At 48.3% G+C, this 23,175-nt stretch overlaps 1 protein-coding gene across 10 annotated transcripts in view; it reads left to right on the top strand.

Annotated features, from left to right (window-relative positions):
• The window catches only part of ttc6 (tetratricopeptide repeat domain 6), a 630,178-nt gene that overhangs the window by 235,762 nt on the left and 371,241 nt on the right, over positions 1-23,175 (top strand). For 9 of the 10 annotated variants that reach the window (XM_070879081.1, XM_070879076.1, XM_070879078.1 and 6 more), the window contains one exon: positions 16,023-16,136. The exons of the other annotated variant lie outside the window; for it this stretch is intronic. In XM_070879081.1, coding sequence (XP_070735182.1) covers positions 16,023-16,136 — 114 coding nt within the window. The remainder of the gene's footprint in view (positions 1-16,022; positions 16,137-23,175) is intronic. 10 annotated transcript variants of the gene reach the window in all.

Raw genomic sequence — 23,175 nt, 5'->3', positions numbered from 1 at the left:
CCCATAATCCCTTGGGAGCACAGGTATTTAAGGAGGATTCACAGATTGGAGGCACACTCTGGAGACTTGCAATAAAAGACTAAGGTCACACTTTACTTTGAGCTCAGTGTTCAGTCTGACTCTTTCTCCATACACAACAACTGGCGACAAGATACAGATAGTGAACCCAAAGAAGCAGAGAACAGTGGGCATCCTGGAGAAATTCTCGGAGGGAGATGATTGGGAAACTTTTGTGGAGCGACTCGACCAATACTTCATGGCCAACGAGCTAGATGGGGAAGAGAACGCTGCCAAATGAAGGGTGATCGATTCTCCTCACCGTCTGTGGGGCACCAACGTATGGCCTCATGAAGATTCTGCTCACTCCAGCGAAACCCAGAGAGAAATCATGCGACGATTTGTGCACACTGGTCGGAGAGCATTTGAACCCGAAGGAAAGCGTTCTGATGGCGAGGTACCAGTTCGAGACCTACAACAGGTTTGAAGGCCAGGAAGTGGCGAGTTATGTCGCCGAGCTAAGACGCCTTGCAGGACATTGCGAATTTGAAGGACATTTGGAGCACATGCTCAGAGACTTTTTCATACTTGGCATTGGCCACGAAACCATACTTCGCAAACTTTTGACTGTAGAGACCCCAACCTTGAGTAAGGCCATAGCGTTAGCCCAGGCAGTCATTGACAATATGAAGCAAATCTCTCAGCACACAAGTGCTGCTACAAGTACTGTGAACAAAGTGATAGTTGTTTTCGAATCGTAACGTACAGGGCAGGTCACACTTACCTACAGCTACATGTCCGCAGATGTCTCAGAGTCCACAATCAAGGGTGATGAATGCAAGGCCATTAACACCTTGTTGGCGCTGCGGGGGTGATCATCGTTTCCATTCATGCCGATTCAAAGAGTACGAATGCAAGGGCTGTGGAGCAATGGGGCACCTCCAACGAGTGTGCAAGCGAGCTGCAAAGCCTGTTAAACCTGCAAAACACGATGTTGCAGAGGAGGACAGATCCACGGAGGATCAAGATGAACCAGAGCCGCAGATTGAGGAGGCAGAGGTACATAGAGTGCACACATTCACCACGAATTGTCCCCCGATAATGCTGAATGTTGAACTAAATGGACTCCCAGTGTCAATGGAACTGGCCATGGGTGCGAGCCAGTCCACCATGGGCAAAAAGACTTTCGAAAGGTTGTGGTGCAAGGCCTCAAGGCCAGTTTTAACTCCAATTCGCACAAAATTAAGAACTTACACAAAAGAACTGATTCCTGTAATCGGCAGTGCTACCGTAAAGGTCTCCTATGATGGAGCGGTGCACAAGCTACCACTCTGGGTGGTACTGGGTGATGGTCCCACGCTGCTCGGCAGGAGCTAGCTGGGAAAGATACGCTGGAACTGGGACGATGTCTGAGCGCTATCACCCACTGACGACATTTTGTGTGCCCAGGTCTTAAACAAATTTCCTTCGCTGTTCAAACCAGGCATCGGGAAATTCCAAGGAGCAAAAGTGCAGATGCACTTAATTCCGGAGGGGCGACCCATCCATCACAAGGCGAGAGCAGTGCCGTACATGATGAGAGAAAGGGTAGAGATCGAGCTAGACCAGTTGCAAAGAGAGAGCATAATTTCCCTGATTGAGTTCAACGAATGGGCCAGTCTTATCGTCCCAGTCCTCAAGGGAGACGGCACCATCAGAATCTGTGGCGATTACAAAGTAACTATCAATCGTTTCTCCCTGCAGGACCAATACCCACTACTAAAGGCTGACAACCTCTTTGCAACGCTGGCGGGAGGAAAGATGTTCACAAAGCTGGATCTGACCTCAGCCTACATGACGCAGGAACTGGAGGAATCATCGAAGGCCCTCACCTGCATCAACACGCACAAAGGTCTTTTTGTTTAGAACAGATGCCTGTTTGGAATCCGATCGGCGGCGGCGATATTCCAGAGAAACATGGAAAGTTTACTGAAGTTGGTCCCGCACACCGTGGTCTTCCAGGACGACATCTTGGTCACAGATCGGAACACAGTCGAGCATCTGCAGAATCTGGAGGAGGTTCTTATTCGACTCAACTGCGTGGAGCTCAGGTTAAAATGCTCAAAGTGTGTTTTCCTGGCGCTTGAAGTGGAGTTCCTGGGAAGGAGGATTGCGGCGGACGGCATCAGGCCCACCAACACGAAGACGGAGGCAATCGAGAACGCACCGAGGTCACAGAACGTGATGGAGCTGCGGTCATTTCTGGGACTCCTGAACTACTTTGCTAACTTCTTACCGGGTCTCAGCCCACTGTTAGAACCACTGCATGTCTTACTACGAAAAGGGACGAATGGGTTCGGGACAAAAGCCAAGAAAATGCCTTTGTAAAAGCGAGAAAATTGTTATGCTGAAACAAATTGCTTGTGTTGTATGATCCATGTAAGCGTTTGGTACTAGCATGTGATGCATCGTCATATGGCGTCGGGTGTGTATTGCAACAAGCTAATGATTTCGGGAAACTGCAACCGGTTGCTTATGCATCCAGGAGTCTGTCTAAGGCTGCAGCATGATTAAGAAGCGTTAGCGTGTGTCTATGGGGTAAAGAAAATGCATTAATACCTGTTTGGGCTAAAATTCGAATTGGAAACTGACCATAAGCCACTTATATCCCTGTTCTCTGAAAGTAAAGGGAATAATACCAACGCATCGACCCGCATCCAAAGATGGGCGGTCACGTTGTCCGCATACAACTGTGCCATCCGCCACAGGCCAGGCACAGAAAACTGCACCGGTGCTCTCAGTAGGCTGCCATTGCCCACCACGGGGGTGAAAATGGCGCAGCCTGCAGATCTAGCCATGGTTATGGAAGCATTTGAGAGTGAGCAATCACTCGTCACTGCCCAGCAGATCAAAACCTGGACAAGTCAGGACCCCTTATTATCTCTAGTCAAAAGCTGTGTGCTTCACGGGAGCTGGTCGAGTGTCCCAGTGGAAATGCAGGAAGAGATAAAGCCGTTCCAGCGGCGCAAAGATGAAATGTCTACACAGGCAGACTGCCTTCTGTGGGGCAATCGAGTAGTGGTCCCCAAGAAGTGCAGAGACACCTTCATCAATGACCTCCACAGTACCCACTCAGGCATCGTAATGATGAAACCGATAGCCAGACCCCACGTGTGGTGGCCCGGTATCGATGCGAACTTAGAGTCCTGTGTTCACAGATGTAATACATGCTTGCAGTTAAGCAATGTATCCAGGGAGGTGCCACTACGTTTATGGTCTTGGCCCTCCAAACCGTAGTCGAGGTACACATCGACTATGCAGGCCCGTTCTTGGTTAAAATGTTCCTTGTGGTTATAGACCCATACTCCAAGTGGATTGAATGTAAGATAATGTTGGCTAGCACGTCTGCTGGCACTACTGAAAGCCTGCGGGCCATGTTTGCCACACACGGCCAACCTGATGTCCTGGTGAGCGACAACGGGCCATGTTTTACCAGTGCTGAATTCAAAGAATTCATGACCTGTAACGGGATCAAACAGGTCACATCTGCCCTGTTTAAACCAGCGTCCAATGGCAGGCAGAGAGAGCAGTGCAAACTATCAAGCAAGGCTTGAAGAGGGGAACTGAAGGCTCACTGCAGACTCGCCTATCCCAAGTCCTGCTTAGCTACCACACGAGTCTCCACTCACTCACTGGGATCCCACCTGCTGAACTGCTCATGAAAAGAACACTTAAGACAAGGCTCTCGTTAGTTCACCCTGATCGACATGAACAGGTAGAGAGCAGGCGGCTTCAACAAATGCATACCATGATAGCGCAAATCTGTCACGCGAGATTGAAATCAATGATCCTGTATTTGTATTAAATTATGGACAAGGACCCAAGTAGCTTCCCAGCACTGTTGTGGCCAAAGAGGGGAGCAGGGTGTTTCAGGTCAAACTTTCAAATGGACTCATTCACCGGAAACACTTGGACCAAATCAAACTCAGATTCACGGACTATCCTAAGCAACCCACCTTGGACCCTACCTTTTTTGATCCTCCAACATACACACCAGTGGGCAACCGGCACCACTGTTGACCACGAAGCAGAACCCATCATCCACAGCAGCCCAGCAGGGCCCAACATACCAGGCAGCCCAGCAAGGCCAGCTGCACAGCAGCCCAGCAAGGGCCCAACAATTGATTCAACAATACCAGCTTTCACACTGAGACGATCAACCAGGGCAAGAAGGGCCCCAGACCGATTCACATTGTAAATAGTTACATTATTGACTTTGGGGGGGGGGGGGGGGGGGTGGGCAGTGTACTTGTATATACTCTGTACAGCCACCAGATGTCTCATCCCCTGGAATCCCAAGGGATTATGGGATCCCTTGGGAGCACAGGTATTTAAGGAGGCTTTACAGGTTGGAGAGGGACTCTGGAGACCTACAATAAAAGACTAAGGTCACACTTTATTTGAGCTCAGTGTTCAGTCTGACTCTTTCTCCATACACAACACTAACTTTGTGTTTCATGCACAAGGACCCCCAGGTCCCGCTGTATCCCTTTGCAGATGTTTTGGTCCTCTTCACAATTTGCTTTTCCACCCATCTTTGTATTATCAGCAAACTTAGCTACATTACACTCAGTCCCTTCATCCAAGTCATTAATATAGATTGTAAATAGTTGAGACCCCAGCACTGATCCCTGCGCACCCCACTAGTTACTGTTTGCCAAACATAAAATGGCTCATTTATCCCGACTCTCTGTTTTCTGTTTGTTAGCCAATCCTCTATCCATGCTAATATATTATTCTCATTCCCGTGAACTTTTATCTTGTGCAGTAACTTTCTATGTGGCACCTTATCGAATGCCTTCTGGAAATCCAAATACACCACTTCCACTGGTTCCTCCTTATCCACCCTGCTTGTTACATCCTCAAAGAACTCCAGAAAATTTGTCAATCATGATTTCCCTTTCATAAAACCATGCTGACTCTGCTTGACTGAATTATGCTTTTCCCAAATGTCCCACTATTGCTTCCTTAATAATGGACTCCAGCATTTTCCCAACCACAGATGTTAGGCTAACTGGTCTATAGTTTCCTGCTTTCTGTCTGCCTCCTTTTTTAAATAGGGGCGTTACATTTGTGGTTTTCCAATCTGCTGGGACCTCTCCAGAATCCAGGGAATTTTGGTAGATTACGACCAATGCATCCACTATCTCTGCAGCCATTTCTTTTAAGATCCTAGGATGCAAGCCATCAGGTCCAGGGGACTTGTCCACCTTTAGTCCCATTATTTTACCTATTGTGTTCCTAACACAGATGAGGCTGCACATAGGGGGGTTAAAGTAACAGTGACCTCAGTCTTGAGTAAGACACTCCAGAATGAGGAACAGGCCTGAGGGGCCGGCTTAGAAACAGTGCTCCCAAGGAATGCTGGGATCCCTTGGGACTTCAGGGGATGAGCTCCCTGGTAGCGGAACATGGGAGCGCATGCTTTACAGATACAGAACATCACTTCCCCCAGCTAAAGTCAAAGTGAAAACTATTTACAAGGTGAGGTGGTCGGAGCCTTTCTTTTCCTTGTGGACCGCCTCAGTACAAATGTCTGTTCTGGTGTGTTGGCTGTGCCCTCGCTGGGCTGGCGTGTTGTTGGTCCTGCAGGGCTGCTAGGTGAGCCTGGCCTTGCTGGGCTGTTGGGCGTGATGGATTCGATTTCCTGGTCTGTCGTGGTGTTGTTGATCCTTTGGGTGTGTGTTGTGGGCTTGAAAAAGGTGGTGTCTGCTGTGGGTTGTTCAGGGCAGAATGTGAACCACAGCCTCGTTTGGTCCAGGTGCTTTCTGTAAATTTGTCCATTGTCTAGTTTGACTACAAACACCCTACTCCCTTCTTTAGCTATCACCGTGCCCGCGATCCACTTGGGACCATATCCATCGTTTAGCACACACACAGGGTCATTCAGATCAATTTCCCATGACACAGTGGCGCGACCATCATTTACATTTTGTTGCTGCCGCCTGCTCTCTACCTGATCATGCAGGTTGGGGTGAACCAGCGAGAGTCTGATTTTAAGTGTCCTTTTCATGAGTAACTTAGCCGGGGGCACCCCTGTGAGCGAGTGGGGTCTCGTGCGGTAGCTGAGCAGTACTCGGGACAGGCGGGTTTGGAGTGAGCCTTCTGTGACTTGTTTAAGGCTCTGTTTGATGGTTTGTACTACCCGCTTTGCCAGCCCATTGGAGGCTGGTTTAAACGGGGCCGAGGTGACATGTTTGATCCCATTGAGGGTCATGAATTCTTTAAATTCGGCACTGGTGAAACATGGCCCGTTGTCACTGGCCAGTATGTCAGGCAGGCCATGAGCGGCAAACATGGCCCTCAGGCTTTCAATGGTGGTGGTGGTGGTGCTTCCCGACATTATTTCACAATCAATCCATTTTGAAAAAGCATCCACCACCACCAAGAACATTTTACCGAGAAACGGGCCCGCATAGTCGACATGGATCCTCGACCATGGTCTGGAGGGCCAGGACCACAAACTTAGTGGTGCCTCTCTGGACGCATTGCTCAAAACTGAGCACATACGCTGTATTGCCGTACACAGGACTCGAAGTCAGAGTCGATACTGGGCCACCACACGTGGGATCTGGCTATCGCTTTCATCATTTCTATACCCGGGTGTGTGCTGTGGAGATCCGAGATGAACATCTCTCTGCCCTTTTTTGGTAGCACTACGCGGTTACCCCACAACAGGCAGTCTGCCTGAATGGACAGCTCATCCTTTCGCTGCTGGAACAGCTTGATTGGCTCTTGCATTTCAACGAGGATGCTGGCCCAGCTCCCATGCAGTACACAGTTTTTTTACTAGGGACCGCAGAGGATTTTGGCTGGTCCAAGTCCTAATCTGGCGGGCTGTGACAGGTGATTTATCATTTTGAAACGCTTCCATGACCATCAACAAGTCTGCGGGCTGCGCCACCATCAACAAGTTTGCAGACTGCGCCCTTTCCACTCCCGTGGTGGGCAATGGTAGCCGACAGAGCATCCGCACAGTTCTCGGTGCCTGGCCTGTGGCGGATGGTATAGTTATACGCTGATAGCGCGAGTGCCCACCTTTGTATGCTGGCTGAAGCATTAGTATTTATCCCCTTGTTTTCAGCGAACAGGGATGTGAGGGGCTTGTGATCGGTTTTTAGCTCAAATTTGAGGCCAAACAGGTACTGATGCATTTTCTTTACCCCAAACACACATTCTAATACCTCTTTCTCAATCATGCTGTAGGCCCTCTCGGCCTTAGACAAGCTCCTGGAAGCGTAGGCGACAGGTTGCAACTTCCCCGCAATGTTAGCTTGTTGTAATACACACCCGACTCCGTACGACGACGCGTCACATGCTAGCACAAGTCTTTTACACGGGTTATACAATACAAGCAGCTTGTTGGAGCATAAAATGTTTCTGGCTTTCTCAAAAGTAATTACTTGTTTTTTTTCCCCATACCCAATTCTCACCTTTACGCAATAACACATGTAGGGGCTCGAAAAGGGTGCTTAACCCCGGTAGGAAGTTACTAAAATAGTTGAGGAGTCCCAGGAACAACCCAGCTTTATGACCTTCTGTGGCCTGGGCGCGTTCCTGATAGCCTCTGTCTTGGCGTCTGTGAGCCGAATGCCGTCCGCCACGATCTTTCTCCCCAAAAACTCCACTTTTGTTGCCATGAAGACACATTTCGACCTCTTCAGCCGCAGCCCTACGTGATCCAGTTGCTGGAGGACCTCCTCCAGGTTTCGTAGGTGCTCGGCAGTGTTCCGACCCATGACCAAAATGTCGTCCTGAAAGATCATCGTGTGTGGTACCGACTTGAGTATTCTCTCCATGTTTCTCTGGAAGATTGCTGCAGCCAACTGAATTCCAAACGGACATTTGTTGTAGATGAGCAGTCCCTTGTGTGTGTTGATGCAGGTGAGGACCTCAAAGACACCTCCAGCTCCTTCGTCATGTAGGCTAAAGTCAGGTTGAGCTTGGTGAACGTCTTGCCTCCTGCCAGCGTCGCAAATAGGTCGTCTGCTTTAGGTAGCAGGTATTGGTTCTGTAGCGAGAAACGATTAATAGTTACTTTATAATCGCCGCCAATCCTGACCGTGCCATCACTTTTTAGTACTGGAACAATCGGGCTGGCCCACTCGCTGAATTCCACTGGGGAGCTGATGCCCTCGCGTTGCAGCCTGTCCAGCGTGATTTCCACTCTCTCCCTCATCATGTGAGGTACCGCTCGCGCCTTGTGGTGAATGGGTCGTGCCTCTGGGACCAAGTGGATCCGCACCTTTGCCCCGGAAAAGTTTCCAATGCCTGGCTCAAAAAGGGAAGGAAATTTGTTGAGAACCTGGGTACATGAGGCCTCATCGACATGTGATAGCGCTCGGATGTCATCCCAGTTCCAGCGGATTTTGCCCAGCCAGCTCCTTCAAAGCAGTGTGGGGCCATCGCCAGGGACAATCCAGAGTGGCAGTTTGTGCACCGTGCCCTCGTAGATGACCTTGACCATGGCCCTGCCCAGGACAGTGATAAGCTCTTTGATGTACGTTCTCAGTTTTGTGTGGATGGGGCTCAGGGCTGGTCTGAATGCCTTGTTGCACCACAGTCTCTCAAACATCATTTTACTCATGATGGATTGGCTGGCACCAGTGTCCAGTTCCATGGCTACGGGTAAGCCATTCAATTTTACGTTTAGCATTATAGGTGGACATTTCATCGAAAATGTGTGCACCCCGTGTACTTCAGCATCTGCCTCCTCTCTCTGAGGCTCGAAATTGTTTTGATCCTCCATGGACCGATCTTCCTCTGCCACGTGGTAGTTAGCAGGTTTTGCAGAGCTTGCAGCTCGTTTGCAAGTTCGTTGGAGTTGTCCCATTGTTCCACAACTCTTGCAAACATACCCTTTGAAGCGGCATGAATAGGCTGAATGGAAGCCTCCACAAAGCCAACATGATGTGAAGTGCCTTGCATTCATCCTTTGTTGGGGACTCTGAGTCATCTGGGTCACCTGAGGCCTGCTGGTAGTTGCAGACTCTTGGGTTCTGCCCTGTACATTTCTGCTCGCAAACACAGTTCCAGTTAATTTATGAACATTGCTCGCACTTGTGTGCTGAGAGATTTGTTTGGTGTTATCACTGGTGGACGTAAACGCCTGTGCTATCGCAATGGCCTTACTGAGGGTCGGTGTCTCTACAGTCAAAAATTTTCGTTGGATGGTCTCGTGGCCAATGCCCAGTACAAAAAGGTCTCTGAGCATTTGCTCCAAGTAGCCATCAAACTCACATTGTCCTGCAAGTCGTCTTAGCTCGGCGATGTAACTCGCCATTTCCTGACCTTCAGATTGCTGGCACATGTAGAACCGATACCTCGCCATCAGCACGCTCTCCCTCGGGTTAAGATACTCCCGAACCAGTGTACGCAGCTCCTCATATGACTTATCTGTTGGTTTCACCGGAGCCAGAAGATTCTTCATGAAGCTGTAGGTCGGTGCCCCGCAGACCGTGAGGAGGACCACTCTCCTTTTTGCAGCACTTCCTTCTCCGTCCAGCTAATTGGCTACAAAGTACTGGTCTAGTCATTCGACATAGGCTTCCCAGTCCTCACCCTCCGAGAACTTCTCCAGGATGCCCACAGTTTGCTGCATCTTTGTGTTAGACTTGTATTCTCGTCGCCAGTTATTGTGTTCCTAACACAGATGAGGCTGCACACAGGGAGGTTAAAGTAACAGTGACCTCAGTCTTTAATGAGACACTCCAGAATGAGGAACAGGCTGTTGGGGCCGGCTTATATACAGTGCTCCCAAGGGCTGCTGGGATTCCTTGGGATTGCAGGGGATGAGTTCCCTGGTGGCGGAACATGGGAGTGCATGCTCTACAGATACACATCACTTCTTTAGTGATAGTGATTGTTTTAAGTTCCTCCTTCCCTATAGCCTCATGATTATCCACTATTGGAATGCTTTTAGTGTCTTCTACCGTGAAGACCGATGCAAAATATTTGTTCAAAGTCTTTGCCATTTCCCCGTTCCCCATTATTAATTCCCCAGTCTCATCCTCTAAGAGACCAACATTTACTTTCGCCACTCTTTTCCTTTTTTTTGTACCTGTAGAAATTCTTACTATCTGTTTTTATATTTCATGTTAGTTTGCTTTCATAATCTATCTTCCCTCTCTATTACTTTTTTATTCGTTTTTTGCTGGCTTTTACAAGTTTCCGAATCCTCTGGCCTTCCAGTAGTCTTGGCCACATTGTATGCCCTTGCTTTCAATTTGATACCATTCCTTATTTCCTTCGTTAGCCAGGAATGGTTATCCCTTCTCTTAAATGACTGCCACTGCTCATCAACTGTCCCACACTTCAATCTATTTTCCCAGTCTACTTTAGCCAACTCTGCCTTCATACCTTTGTAGTCTCCTTTATTTAAGCTTTGGACACTGGTTTGAGATCCAACTTTCTCACCCTCCAACTGAATTTGAAATTCAACCATGTTACGGTCACTCATTCCTCGAGGATCCTTTACTAGGAGATCGTTTATTAATCCTGTCTCATTACACAGTACCAGATCTAAGATAGCCTGCTCCCTGGTTGGTTCCGCAACATACTGTTCAAGGAAACTATACCGGATACACTCGATGTACTCTTTCTCAAGGCTACCCTGCCCAATTTGCTTTGTCCAATCAATATGAAGGTTAAAATTGCCCATGGTTATTGCCGTTCCTTTTTTACAAGCCTCCATTATTTCTTGATTTATACTCCGTCCAACAGTGTAGTCACTGTTAGGGGGCCTATAGACTACGTCCACCGGTGACTTGTTCCCCTTATTATTCCTTATCTACACCCAAACATCTTGATCTTCTGAGCCAATATCGTTTCTCACTAACGCACTGATCTGCCCATGATGCTGGCAAATATGCTGGGATAGCACTCGCCAGTGCTGACGCTGCCAGAGTATGTGGGGTTAATGGGAGAATAGTTTGATAGGCTTAATGGGAACCTGGCAGCACCACATTCCCAGAAACTCTGGCTGCCATCTAGGTGGGGATGACGCCCAGCTTAAAGTATCCTTGCCTACCACACCCGGCCCCCCCTCGCCCCCTCCCACACCCCCACTCCCAGACAGCACTCATCTGGGTCAATTGCCTTGTAAAGGGTGGGCAGAAGTTCTGCCACTTAGTTGAGTGGCAGCTCCCAGCGTAGGCCAGATCTGGTGTATCCATGTCCGTTTGAATCTGGCTGGAGATTTATCTGGTTGGAGCAAATTCATCCCGAAGATTTTTAACATTATGGATTGATCTTCCCAGCATTGGCTATGGGGAATTAAGACTACTTGTAGTCATCAAGCAAAGGTGGATTAAAGTTCAGGGTATAATTGAACCAGGGTGTACAGGCATAATATTTGTACCTTCGGCTTTATTAATTAATCTATCCTAATCTATGATGAAAAATGTTTATGTAAACTTGTTGTGCTGTAACTATGCCTTCCTGGAAGAGGAGGAGTAGGAATAGGGTGGGGTGAAGGGATGTAGGAGAGGGATGAGCAAGAGGAGCAGGAAGATGGGAAGAGGGTGAAGGTGGAGTGGAAGGGGAGATGATGGGGCAGGGAAAGTGGAGCTCGGAGTGGAGGAGGGTAAGGGTAGAGTACATAAGAACATACGAAATACGAGCAGGAGTGGGCCATATGGCCCCTCGAGCCTGCTCCGCCATTTAATACGATCTTGGCTGATCCGATCATAGACTCAGGTCCACTTTCCTGCCCGCTCCCCATAACCCCGAATTCCCTGAATCGGTTAAGAAACTGTCTATCTCGGTCTTAAATTTATTCAATGTCCCAGTTTCCACAGCTCTCTGAGGCAGCAAATTCCACAGATCCACAACCCTTTGAGAAATGAAATGTCTCCTCATCTCAGTTTTAAATGGGAGGCCCCTTATTCTAAGATTATGCCCCCTAGTTCTAGTCTTCCCCATCAGTGGAAACATTCACTCTGCATTCACCTTGTCAAGCCCCCTCATAATCTTACACGTTTCGATAAGACCATCTCTCAATCTTCTGAATTCCAATGAGTAGAGGCTCAACCTACTCAACCTTTCCTCATAAGTCAACCCCTTCAGCTCCGGAATCAACCTAGTGAACCTTCTCTGAACTGCCTCCAAAGCAAGTATATCCTTTCGTAAATATGGAAACCAAAACTGTATGCTGTATTCCAGGTCTGGCTTCACCAAGACTCTCTAAAACTATAGCAAGACTTCCCTGTTTTTATACTCCATCCTCTTTGCAATAAAGGCCAAGATCCCATTGGCCTTCCTGATCACTTTCTGTACCTGCATACTAACCTTTTGTGTTTCATGCACAAATACCCCCAGGTCCCACTGTACTGCAGCACTTTGCAATTTTTCTCCATTTAAATAATAACTTGCTCTTTGATTTTTTTCTGCCAAAGTGCATGACCTCACACTTTCCAACATTATACTCCATCTGCCAAATTTTTGCCCACTCACTTAGCCTGTCTATGTCCTTTTGCAGATTTTGTGTGTTCTCCTCACATATTGCTTTTCCTCCCATCTTTGTATCGTCAGCAAACTTGGCTGGGGGCGGAGGAGGAGGATAAAGATGGAGAGGAAAAGAGGAATGAGGGAGCATGGAGGAAAGGAGAGAAGAATGAAGGAGCAGAAAGATGAGGGGGAAGGAAGAGCAGGAGCAGGATGTTGAGGGGCAGACAGAAGGGAAAGAAGTGGGAGCGGAAGAGAGGACAGGAGGTAGACGAGGGTTCTTATATTCTTTTGTGAGGAGATGAGGCAGCTGTTGCTAGTGTACTTCCCCAAGTATTTAAGTTTATAATTTAATTATTTATTTTTATTGGGGTTGGAGGTTCCTCAATTCATTTGATTCCATGGTAGCTTAGCTTAGTAGAGAAAGCAAGATACAGACAAATAAAGACAATGGGGTGAATCTTAACACCCATAAACGGGTGGGTTGGGGTCGGGTCAGATGCTAAACTTTAAAAAATCTGAAACCCAACCTCAACTCGCTTATGCCGTCAATGTGGGCGGCAGCAGGCGGGAGCTCTCAATCGCGGCGGCAAAGGCTCTTACTGCCCAAGTGCTGCCGAGGATGGAGTTGGGCCCAAGGCGGGTGGAAGACCCGAAATTAAAAATCATTACAAAGAAAAAAAAAACACCTTCAGCGGACCCCATCCAGGTAAGTCGCTGTAAATTTTTTTTTTAAAAAAGATGTTCACTAACCTTTTATTGCAGGGTTAGGCCAGCCTCCACTCAGTGGTCCTTCCTCTTGCTGGTGCCAACTCCCGCCCGCACCAATCTGGCAGCTCGGTGGGCGGCAGGTCACTTACGATACTTGGCCATCAGCAACCGTCAGCGGGCGGTTCCCGGCAGTATTCCCCTCCATCCCAAGTGGAAACTGGCACAGAGGGGAGACCGGAGGCAAAACTCAGCAGCAGTCGGCGGCATTGGGCAGTAAGGCCACCAATATCGGGGCCTTGGTGACTATCTTATATTGATGGCTTCTAGTTATGCTCTTTCCCACAAGTGGAAACATTCTCTCTGTATCCGTTCTATTAAAACCTTTCAGAATATTAAAGACCTCTATTAGGTCACCCCTCAGCCTTTGTTTTTCAAGAGAAAAAAGACCCAGCCTGTTCATACTTCCCTGATATGTATACCCTCGCATTTCTGGTATCATCCTTGTAAATCTTCTCTGCACCCTCTCTAGGGCCTTGATATCCTTTTTATAATATGGCGCCCTGAACTGTACACAGTACTCCAAGTGTGGTCTAACCCAGGTTTGATACAGGTTTAGCATAACTTCCCTACTTTTGAATTCTGTACCTCTCAAAATAAACCCTTGTGCTTGGTTTGCTTTTTTTATGGCCTTGAGGTCATCCAAAGCTTGGCTGCCAGTGTCCTAACTCGCACCAAGTCCTGCTCACCCATCACCCCTGTGCTTGCTGACCTACATTGGCTTCCGGTTAAGCAATGCCACGATTTCAAAATTCTCATCCTTATTTTCAAATGTTGAGTAGATTGGGCCTATTCGCTGTGGAGTTTTGAAGAATGAGAAGTGATCTCATTGAAATATATAAGCTTCTGAGGGAGATTGACAGAGTAGATGCTGCGAGGTTGTTTCCCCTGGTTGGAGAGTCTAGAACTAGGGGGCATAGTGTCAGGATAAGGGGTCGACCATTTAAAACTGAGATAAAGAGAAATGTCTTCACTCAGAGGCTTGTGAATCTTTGGAATTACATAATTTCTGAGCTGGTGCCTGAGAGTGTCAGATTGAGTGATGCTGTTTCTTCCTCTCTATCACTCGCCTCCTGTACTTCTTCCTGCACAGGCTGGGCTGGTGGCAATTCTTGGGTATCTGAAATGAGAAAGTCACTAGAGTCGGGTTGTGATGAGGGGAGGGGGGGAAAGCAAGATGTGCATGCTTACACCATCAGCAGCTTGTAAATGAGAAGATATTGTGGCTTGAGGGGGAAGTGGGATGTGAGAAGAAGGATCAGATATGAGCATACCGTCATCGTCAATGCTTTCAAATTCACCGATTGCCATAGAACTGTTTCCTTCAGCTGGGTCAGGTTCTGCAACCATGCTTGTCCCTTGCCTGTTAGCTCCTGCTTGTGCTGGTTATGTGTTATCTTGGCCTGCAAGAGACAGGGAAATGTGTCAGTGAGTTTGTGCAATATGTTTGGGTGATATGTCTGTCGTGGCTGAATAGCTGGCATTGTATGCAAGGTCTGGGATGTGCATGTGAGGCTTGCAACAGTGGTAAATGTGTGAGGGTGAGGTGAAGCTATGATTGTGAGGTATGAGTCATGATTGCTAGAGATTATTGGTAGCTGAGTGACGGGTGTGTGATGCACTGAGCAATGTGTGAAGCTATTGGTGCAGTTGGTGGGATATGGCATTTGAAGGTGCATTCACTCACCTTGACCACTCGTGAGGTTATTAGACTACTCCCGTAACTGGATCCAGGTCCTGAGGCAAAGACTGGTGGAACTGATCACTTCAGCGATCTCCTACCACTGGCTTCAAACAGTGTGTCTGGAAGGCCTCCTGCCCCCCTGCAGGTAGAGGAACTGTCTCTCCAATAGATCCCCTGCACCAAGGCTGCCGATGCTGCGCCCGAGAACCGAGGTGCCCTTTCTCTGCCCTGTTGTAACATTGCTAACTTCCCCTTTGCGTAGCTCCAGTCAGAATGAGATACTTCTTTCACAAAGCACATCCCCTTTAAGAAGTGCAGAAAGCTTTCCGCTCTGCAGCCAACCTTTTTATAGACAGACTTCCCACAATATTTGGCCCTGTGCTGAGTGCTGAGCCAACCAGCATCATGACTAGCGCTTGGCTTAGCACTGCAATCATGTTAATGAGCAGGCAGCATGAATTTTGCATGCTGTCTGCATTACTTTCAACAGGCGTGGGCAGTTTGCCAATTTAGCCCCCTTTGTCCCTTGTAGAAGAGGGGAATGCAAAGAGGGCTGGTGACGAGCATTTGAAGACGTTGGAGAGGCAGAAATAATTAGATGTAGAGTGACTGTTGAAGAGGATGAACAGGTCAAGTGTCGGCTTTTTGAGGAGAGCAGAGGTAGCCAAAGTTTTCAATAGGAAGTTTTCAAGAGGAGTGGATTGGTGTTTATGGAAAGGGGCTCACTAATGATATCAGTGAGCACTGTGGCAAAGCATGTTATTGGACTGGTCAAGAGCTGATTGGTAAGTAAGGGGATCAAGGGAGGAGGAGATGGGTTCCAAAGGAGATGATTTTGGTGAGGAAATTAAGTGGAGAGATGTGGGAGAAACTATGGGTCAGTTTGGAGGAGAATGAGCATTTGGTCTGATTCATTGTGTTTTGAACAGTTGATTTTACTGTGAAATCCTCTGATGTTCCAACTATGTAAAAGAAAGAATTTTCACCATTTTGATATATCTTGTATCACTGACATTTTTTGCACGATAACTGTTTTTTAGTAGTTTTCTTTGCATGGAAATATAATAAATTTTATATTTGTTTTGAGCAGATGCAAATTTACAAAGATGCAACAAAGCTGTTTTGGACACCAGCGCTTCCTAAGTTTGCAGTTCCTATTTCGTATATGCAGGAAATCCTATTCCCAAAGTTACAAATGGAACTGGTAATAAGAAAAATATTTTCATTTTCAAAAATTGTATTCTGATTGCTATGTTCATACCAGAGAAAAATGTATATCTCTCTGATCTTCAGTAAATTAATAACCTGAAAAAGAACAGCTAATCTTATTCCGACAAGAACAACTTATATTTATATAGCGCCTTTAACGTAATAAGATGCCTCCAGGCACTTCACAGAAGTATTATCAAAAAAACACAAGAATTGACACCGAGCCATATACGGAGATGTTAGGGCAGGTGACCAAAAACTTAGTTGAAGAGGTAGGTTTTAAGAAAATAAGAACATAAGAAATAGGAGCAGGATGAGCAGGATTAGGCCATTTGGCCCCTCGAGCCTGCTCCATCATTCAATAAGATTATGGCTGACCTGATCATGGACTCAGCTCCACTGCCCTGTCCACTCCCCATAACCCTTTATTCCCTTATCGCTCAAAAATCTGTCTATCTCCGCCTTAAATATATTCAATGACCCAGCCTCCACAGCTCTCTGGGGCAGAGAATTCCATAGATTTACAACCCTCTGAGAGAAGAAATTTCTCCTCATCTCAGCTTTAAATGGGTGGCCCCTTCTAAGACAAAGGGGCCAAGTTTTGGCCTGAGTTGCTCCTGTTTTTTTGGAGCAACTAGTTTAGAATGGAATATCTTAGAAATTGCAATTCTCGGCATTTAGTTTGCTCCAGTTCTAGTCAGTTAGAACAGTTTCAGTTTGGAACAGATTTTTTTTTTCAAAAGGGGGCGTGTCCAGCCATTTACGCCCGTTTTGAAAGTTTAGGCAGTGAAAACATACTCCAAACTAACTTAGAATGGAGTAAGTGAAGATTTTTGTACGCTCAGAAAAATCTTGTCTACACTTTAGAAAATCAGGCGTAGGTTACAAATCAGGCGTAGAGAATGGGGGGGGTTTAAAAGGAAGTTTACAAACATTAAACACTTCAGTTTTACAAATAAAGAGCCATCATCAATAATACATGATAAATACATCAATAAATCAATCAAAAAATTAATAAAAAATAAAAAAAATTAAAAAATCAATAAATAAAACATTTTCTACTTATTGACTGCAGCACCGGGAGTCCTCCAACAGCGTGCTTGGACGGCCCCCCCCAGTGTGTCTCTATCTCTCTGTCTGTCTGTGTGTGTCTCTCTCACTCTCTGTCTGTCAGTGCCTGTGATTCTGACAGCGGGAGAAGGGGGGCGGGAGGGGGAAAAGGGGAGAGGGGGAGGTAAAGTGGGGTGGGGGGAGAGGGGGAGGAAGGAGGAGGGAGGTAGAGGGGGGGAGGAGGGAGGTAGAGGGGGGGAGGTGGAAGGTAGAGGGAGGGGGTGGGGGGAGGTGGAAGGTAGAGGGAGGGGATGGAAGGTAGAGGGAGGGGGAGGTGGAAGGTAGAGGGAGGGGGTGGGGGGAGGTGGAAGGTAGAGGGAGGGGGTGGGGGGAGGTGGAAGGTAGAGGGAGGGGGTGGGGGGAGGTGGAAGGTAGAGGGAGGGGATGGAAGGTAGAGGGAGGGGTTGGGGAGAGGGAGAGAGGAGGGAGAGAGGGGAGGGGAGAGGAGGGAGAGAGGAGGGAGAGAGGGGAGGGGAGAGGAGGGAGAGAGGGGAGGGGAGAGGAGGGAGAGAGGGGAGGGGAGAGGAGGGAGGAGAAGGGGGGAAGAGAGGGAGGAGAAGGGGGGAAGAGAGGGAGGAGAAGGGGGGAAGAGAGGGAGGAGAAGGGGGGAAGAGAGGGAGGAGAAGGGGGGAAGAGAGGGAGGAGGAGGAGGGGGGGAAGAGAGGGAGGAGGAGGAGGGGGGGGAGAGAGGGAGGAGGAGGAGGGGGGGGAGAGAGGGAGGAGGAGGGGGGGGAGAGAGGGAGGAGGAGGGGGGGGGAGAGAGGGGGGGGAGAGAGGGAGGAGGAGGGGGGGAAGAGAGGGAGGAAGAGGGGGGGAAGAGAGGGAGGAGGAGGGGGGGAGAGAGGGAGGAGAAGGGGGGGGAGAGAGGGAGGAGAAGGAAGGGAGACGGGGAAGGAGGAGGGAGGAGAAGGGTGGGGAGGAGGGAGGAGAAGGGTGGGGAGAGGGGAGGGGAGAGGGAGGGGAGAGAGGGAGGAGAAGGGGGGTGAGAGGAGAAGGGGGTAGGGAGGGAGAAGGAAGGGGGGGTTGGGGAGGGGGAAGGGAAGGAGAGAGAGAGAGAGAGAGAGACTGGTCACCGGGGGGAGCGGAGGTCTGGTCGCCAGGGGCGGTGGGGGGGGGGAAGCGGAGGTCGGGTCGCCCGGGGGGTGGTGGGGTGGGGGAGCGAAGGTCAGGCCGCCCGGGTGGGGGAGCGGATGTCGGGTCGCCCGGTGCAGGGGGGGGTGGGGTGGGAGAGCGGAGGTCGGGTCGCCGGGCGGGGGGGAGCGGAGGTCGGGTCCGGGGAGCAGGAGTCAAGTCGGGTCCGGTCGGGTGGGAGGTGAGTCTTATCCACGCAGCCCCAGTGAGGCCATTCGGCCAGGGCTAGGGGCTGCGTGCTTCAGGCCCCTCTCACAGTTTTGGGCGCCTGGAGCTACTGCATATGCGCGGCCACTGTTGTGCATATGCAGAGCTCCCGGCACTGTTTTTAGCGCAGGGACCTGACTCTGCCCCCTACAGCTCATGCTGTGCCGCGCTCAGCTCCAGAGGACCTGCAGGGATCCGGAGAATAGGTGAGGTTTTTTTTAGGCGCACTTTGTGGCGCGGAAAATGGGCGTCCAGGTCCGGGCTGCGCCGTTTTAGGCACGGCCCAAAACTTGGGCCCTATGTCCCCTTGTTTTAGTTTCCCCTATGAGTGGAAATATCCTCTCTGCATCCACCTTGTCGAGCATTTCATTATCTTATAAGTTTCAATAAGATCATCTCTCATTCTTCTGAACTCCAATATGTATAGGCCCAACCTACTCAACTTCATAAGTCAACCCCCTCAACTCCGTAATCAATCTAGTGAAACTTTTCTGAACAGTCACCAATGCAAGTATATCCTTCCTTAAATACAGAAACCAAAACTGTACGCAGTGCTCCAAGTGTGGCCTTACCCTGTACAACTGTAGCAGGACTTCTCTGCTTTTATACTCTTTCCCTCTTGCAATAAAGGCCAACATTCCATTTGCCTTCCTGATTACTTGCTGTACCTGCATACTAACTTTTTGTGTTTCATGCACAAGGACCCCCAGGTCTCTTTGAACTGCAGCACTTTTCATTTTTTCTCCATTTAAATTATAATTTGCTTTTCTATTATTTCTGCCAAAATGTATAACCTCACATTTTCCCACATTATACTCCATCTGCTAAATTTTTGCCCACTCACTTAGCTTGTCTATATCCCTTTGCAGATTATTTGTGTCCTCCTCACAATTTGCTTTCCCACCCATCATTGTTTCATCAGCAAACTTGGCTACATTACACTCTGTCCCTTCATCCAAGTCATTAATATAGATTGTAAATAGTTGAGGACCCAGCACCGATCCCTGTGGCACCCCAATAGTCATTGTTTGCCAATCGGAAAATGACCCATTTATCCCGACTCTCTGTTTTCTGTTATTTAGCCAATCTTCTATCCATGCTAATATATTACCCCCAACCCCATGAGCTTTTATCTTATGCAGTAACCTCTTATGTGGAACCTTATCGAATGCCTTCTGGAAATCCAAATGCACTGCATCCACTGCATCTTAAATGAGGAAAGAGAAGTGGAGAAGTGGAGAGTGTTTGGGAGGGAATTCTCGAACTTAGCACCTAGGCAGCTGAGGGCACGACTACCAATGGTGGAGTATTTAAAATTGGGGATGTTCAAAAGGCCAGAATAGCTTGAGTGCAGAGTCTAGGGAGATTATAGGGCTGGAGGAGATTGCAGACATGAGGAGGGGGTGAAGCCATGGAGGGATTTGAAAACAAGGATGAGAATTTTTAAATCAAGATGTTGCTTAACTGGGAGCCAATGTAGGTCAGCAAGGATAGGGGAGATGGGGTGAGCTCGACTTCGTGCAAGTTAGCACTCAGGCGGCAGAATTTTGGATGACCTCCAGTTTATGGAGGGTAGAACTAGGGAGTCCGGCCAGGAGTGCTTTGGAACAATCAAGCCTAGAGATGATAAAGGCATGGATGAGGGTTTTGGCAACAGATAAGTTGAGGTAAGGAGATGGGTAATATTACGAAGATGGAAATGGACAGTCTTAGTGATAACATGGATATGTGATAGAAGCTTTTTAATGCTGTTGCTTTGCTTAAAACGTTACCATTTTTGGGAACAAATTTCCTCCCCTTTCTGCCCTCTTCCTCTCTTGAATACCATTGCATTCATGCAGGGGTATAGTTTGATTAGTGCTGAGTGCTTTCCAATTCCTTACCAATGTGATCATTCTTTGGGTGATATTCACCATGTGGAGGTGGGGGCTCGAGCCTTATATTATCCCCGCCAGGCAGATAGATCAAAGTTGAGTAAATGGAGTTGAGGTACAGATCAGCCATGATATAATTGAATGGTAGAACAGATTCAAGGGGTTGAATGGCCTACTCCTGTTCCTGTGCTTACTTGTTTTCGAGATGCATGTTCCAGCAAGGGTAACTGGATACCTGGATCAGAAACAATGGCTGATTTTATATTTCCTAGCCCAAGGGCACTGAATCCATAGAATAGAATGGTACAGCACAGAAGGATGCCATTTGGCCCATTGTGCCTGCGCCAGCTCTTTGAAAGAGCTATCCAAAGAATTCCTCTGCTCTTTCCCCATAGCCCTGCAAATGTTTCCACTTCAAATATTTATCCAATTCCCTTTCAAAAGTTATTGAATCTGCTTCAGGCAATGTATTCCAGATCACAACAAATCGCTGCATAAATTGATTTTTCCTCATGACACCTCAGGTTCTTTTGCCAATTATGTTAAATCTATATCCTTTGGTTACTGACCCTTCTGCCACTGGAAACAGTTTCTCCTTATTTACTCTATCAAAATCCTTTATGATTTTGAACACCTCTATCACATCTCCCTTTAACCTTCTCTGCTCTAATGAAAGCAATACCAGTTTCTCTAGTCTCTCCACAGAACTGATGTCTTTTATCTCTAGTACCATTCTAGTAAATCTCTTCTGCACCCTCTCCAAGGCCTTGACATCCTCCTTAAAATATGGTGCTCAGAATTGAACACAATACTCCAGCTGAAGTCTAACCAGTGTTTTATAACGGTTTAGCATAACTTTTGTACTCTATGCCTGTATTTGCAATATTAAATCATAGAATCATAGAGGTTTATGGCACAGAAGGAGGCCATTTGGGCCACCATGTCTGTGCCAGCAAAAAAAGAGCTATCCAGCCTAATCCCACTTTCCAGGACCGAATATTCCAAGTCCCGAATTACATCTTGAAGGGTGGAAGATGCCTGTGCGTGGATTTTTTTAATGGTGATGGCTATTGCACACCAGCCACTACCCAGGCTTGACAGAGCTAGGTCTTGATTCTGAGGAATGATTAACCAAGACGATTGGAGACCAACTCTGCTGCACGGACTTAGTGCACACACATATCGCAGTGTGGGCTGGCCCGTGCTGCCCCTGGGCCCTCGCCTCTCCTGGGCCCCAATCTCACTCCTCTCCTGGGCCCCGATCACGTCCCTCTACGAACTCTTGCCACTCCTGCGCCCCAACCTCGACGCTCCTGCTGTACCTGCCCACGCTCCAATCACCGAACTGGGTTATGATGACGTCCAACCCAATTGCTCTCTTCTCAGCCGTCGCCCTCCTGCAACAGCTCGCGCTGCTCCCAGAAGTGGCATACTGCTGCACGTTGCTCCCTCTAATGGCCCAGGCCTGCTGATGGTCTTGCAGGCTGGGACCGCGCCGGTTTCCGGGCCGGGCCGCCGCACCTTGCTCCCTCTAATGGCCCCGACCACCCAACTTCCTTTTCTGGCTCCCATATTAGCTGACATTGTTAATGGTTTGCTCTCCTCAGGTACTATCCCCCTCTCCTTCAAATCTGTCTACAACACCCTTCTCCTCAAAAAACAACCCTTGACCCAACTGTCCTTGCAAACTACCGCCTCATCTCCAACCTCCCTTTCCTCTCCAAAGTCCTTGAACTTCTTGTCGCCTCCCAAATCCATGCCCATCTTTCCCAGAACTCCATATTTGAATGCCTCCAATCTGGTTTCCGCCCCTGCCACAGTACCGAAACAGCTCTCATCAAAGTCACAAATGACATCCTTTATGACTGTGACAAAGGTAAATTATTCCTCCTCGCCCTTCTCGACCTGTCTGCAGCCTTTGACACGATTGACCACTCCATCCTCCTCTAATGCCTCTCCACCATCATCCAGCTGGATGGGATTGCACTCACCAGGTTCCATTCCAGAAAATCAGCTGCAATGGCTTCTCTTCCCACTCCCACACTGTTACCTCTGGGGTTCCCCAAGGATCTATCCTTGTCCCCTCCTTTTTCTCATCTATATGCTGCCCCTTGGCGATATCATCCGAAAACACGGTGTCAGTTTTCACATGTGTGCTGACAACACCCAGCTCTACCTCACCACCACTTCTCTTGAGCCCTCCATGGTCTCTAAATTGTCAGACTGCTTGTCTAACATCCAATACTGGATGAGCAGAATTAAATTCTCCAATTAAATATTGGGAAGACTGAAGCTATTGTCTTTGGTCCTCGGCCCAAACTCCATTCCCTAGATATGGACTCCATTCCTCTCCCTAGCATCTGTCTGAGGCTAAACCAGTCTGTTCGGAACCTTGGTGTCATATTTGACCCTGAAATGAGCTTCCGACCACATATCCGCAACATAATTAAGACTGCTTATTTCCACCTTCCTAACATTTCCCATCTCCGTCTCTGCCTCAGCTCATCTGCTGCTGAAACCCTCATCCATGCCTTTGTTGCTTCTAGACTTGACTATTCCAACGCACTTCTGGCTGGCCACCCACATTATACCCTACGTAAACTTGAGGTCATCCAAAACTTGGCTGCCCGTGTCCTAGCTTGCTCCAAGTCCCATTCACCCATCACCCCTGGGCTTGCTGACCTCCATTTGCTCCCAGTTAAGCAACACTTC

The sequence above is a fragment of the Pristiophorus japonicus genome, chromosome 4 (assembly GCF_044704955.1).
Source record: "Pristiophorus japonicus isolate sPriJap1 chromosome 4, sPriJap1.hap1, whole genome shotgun sequence".
Lineage (NCBI taxonomy): Eukaryota > Metazoa > Chordata > Chondrichthyes > Pristiophoridae > Pristiophorus > Pristiophorus japonicus.
The sequence above is the reverse complement of the archived record's forward strand: the minus strand, read 5'-3'. Positions and strand labels throughout refer to the sequence as shown.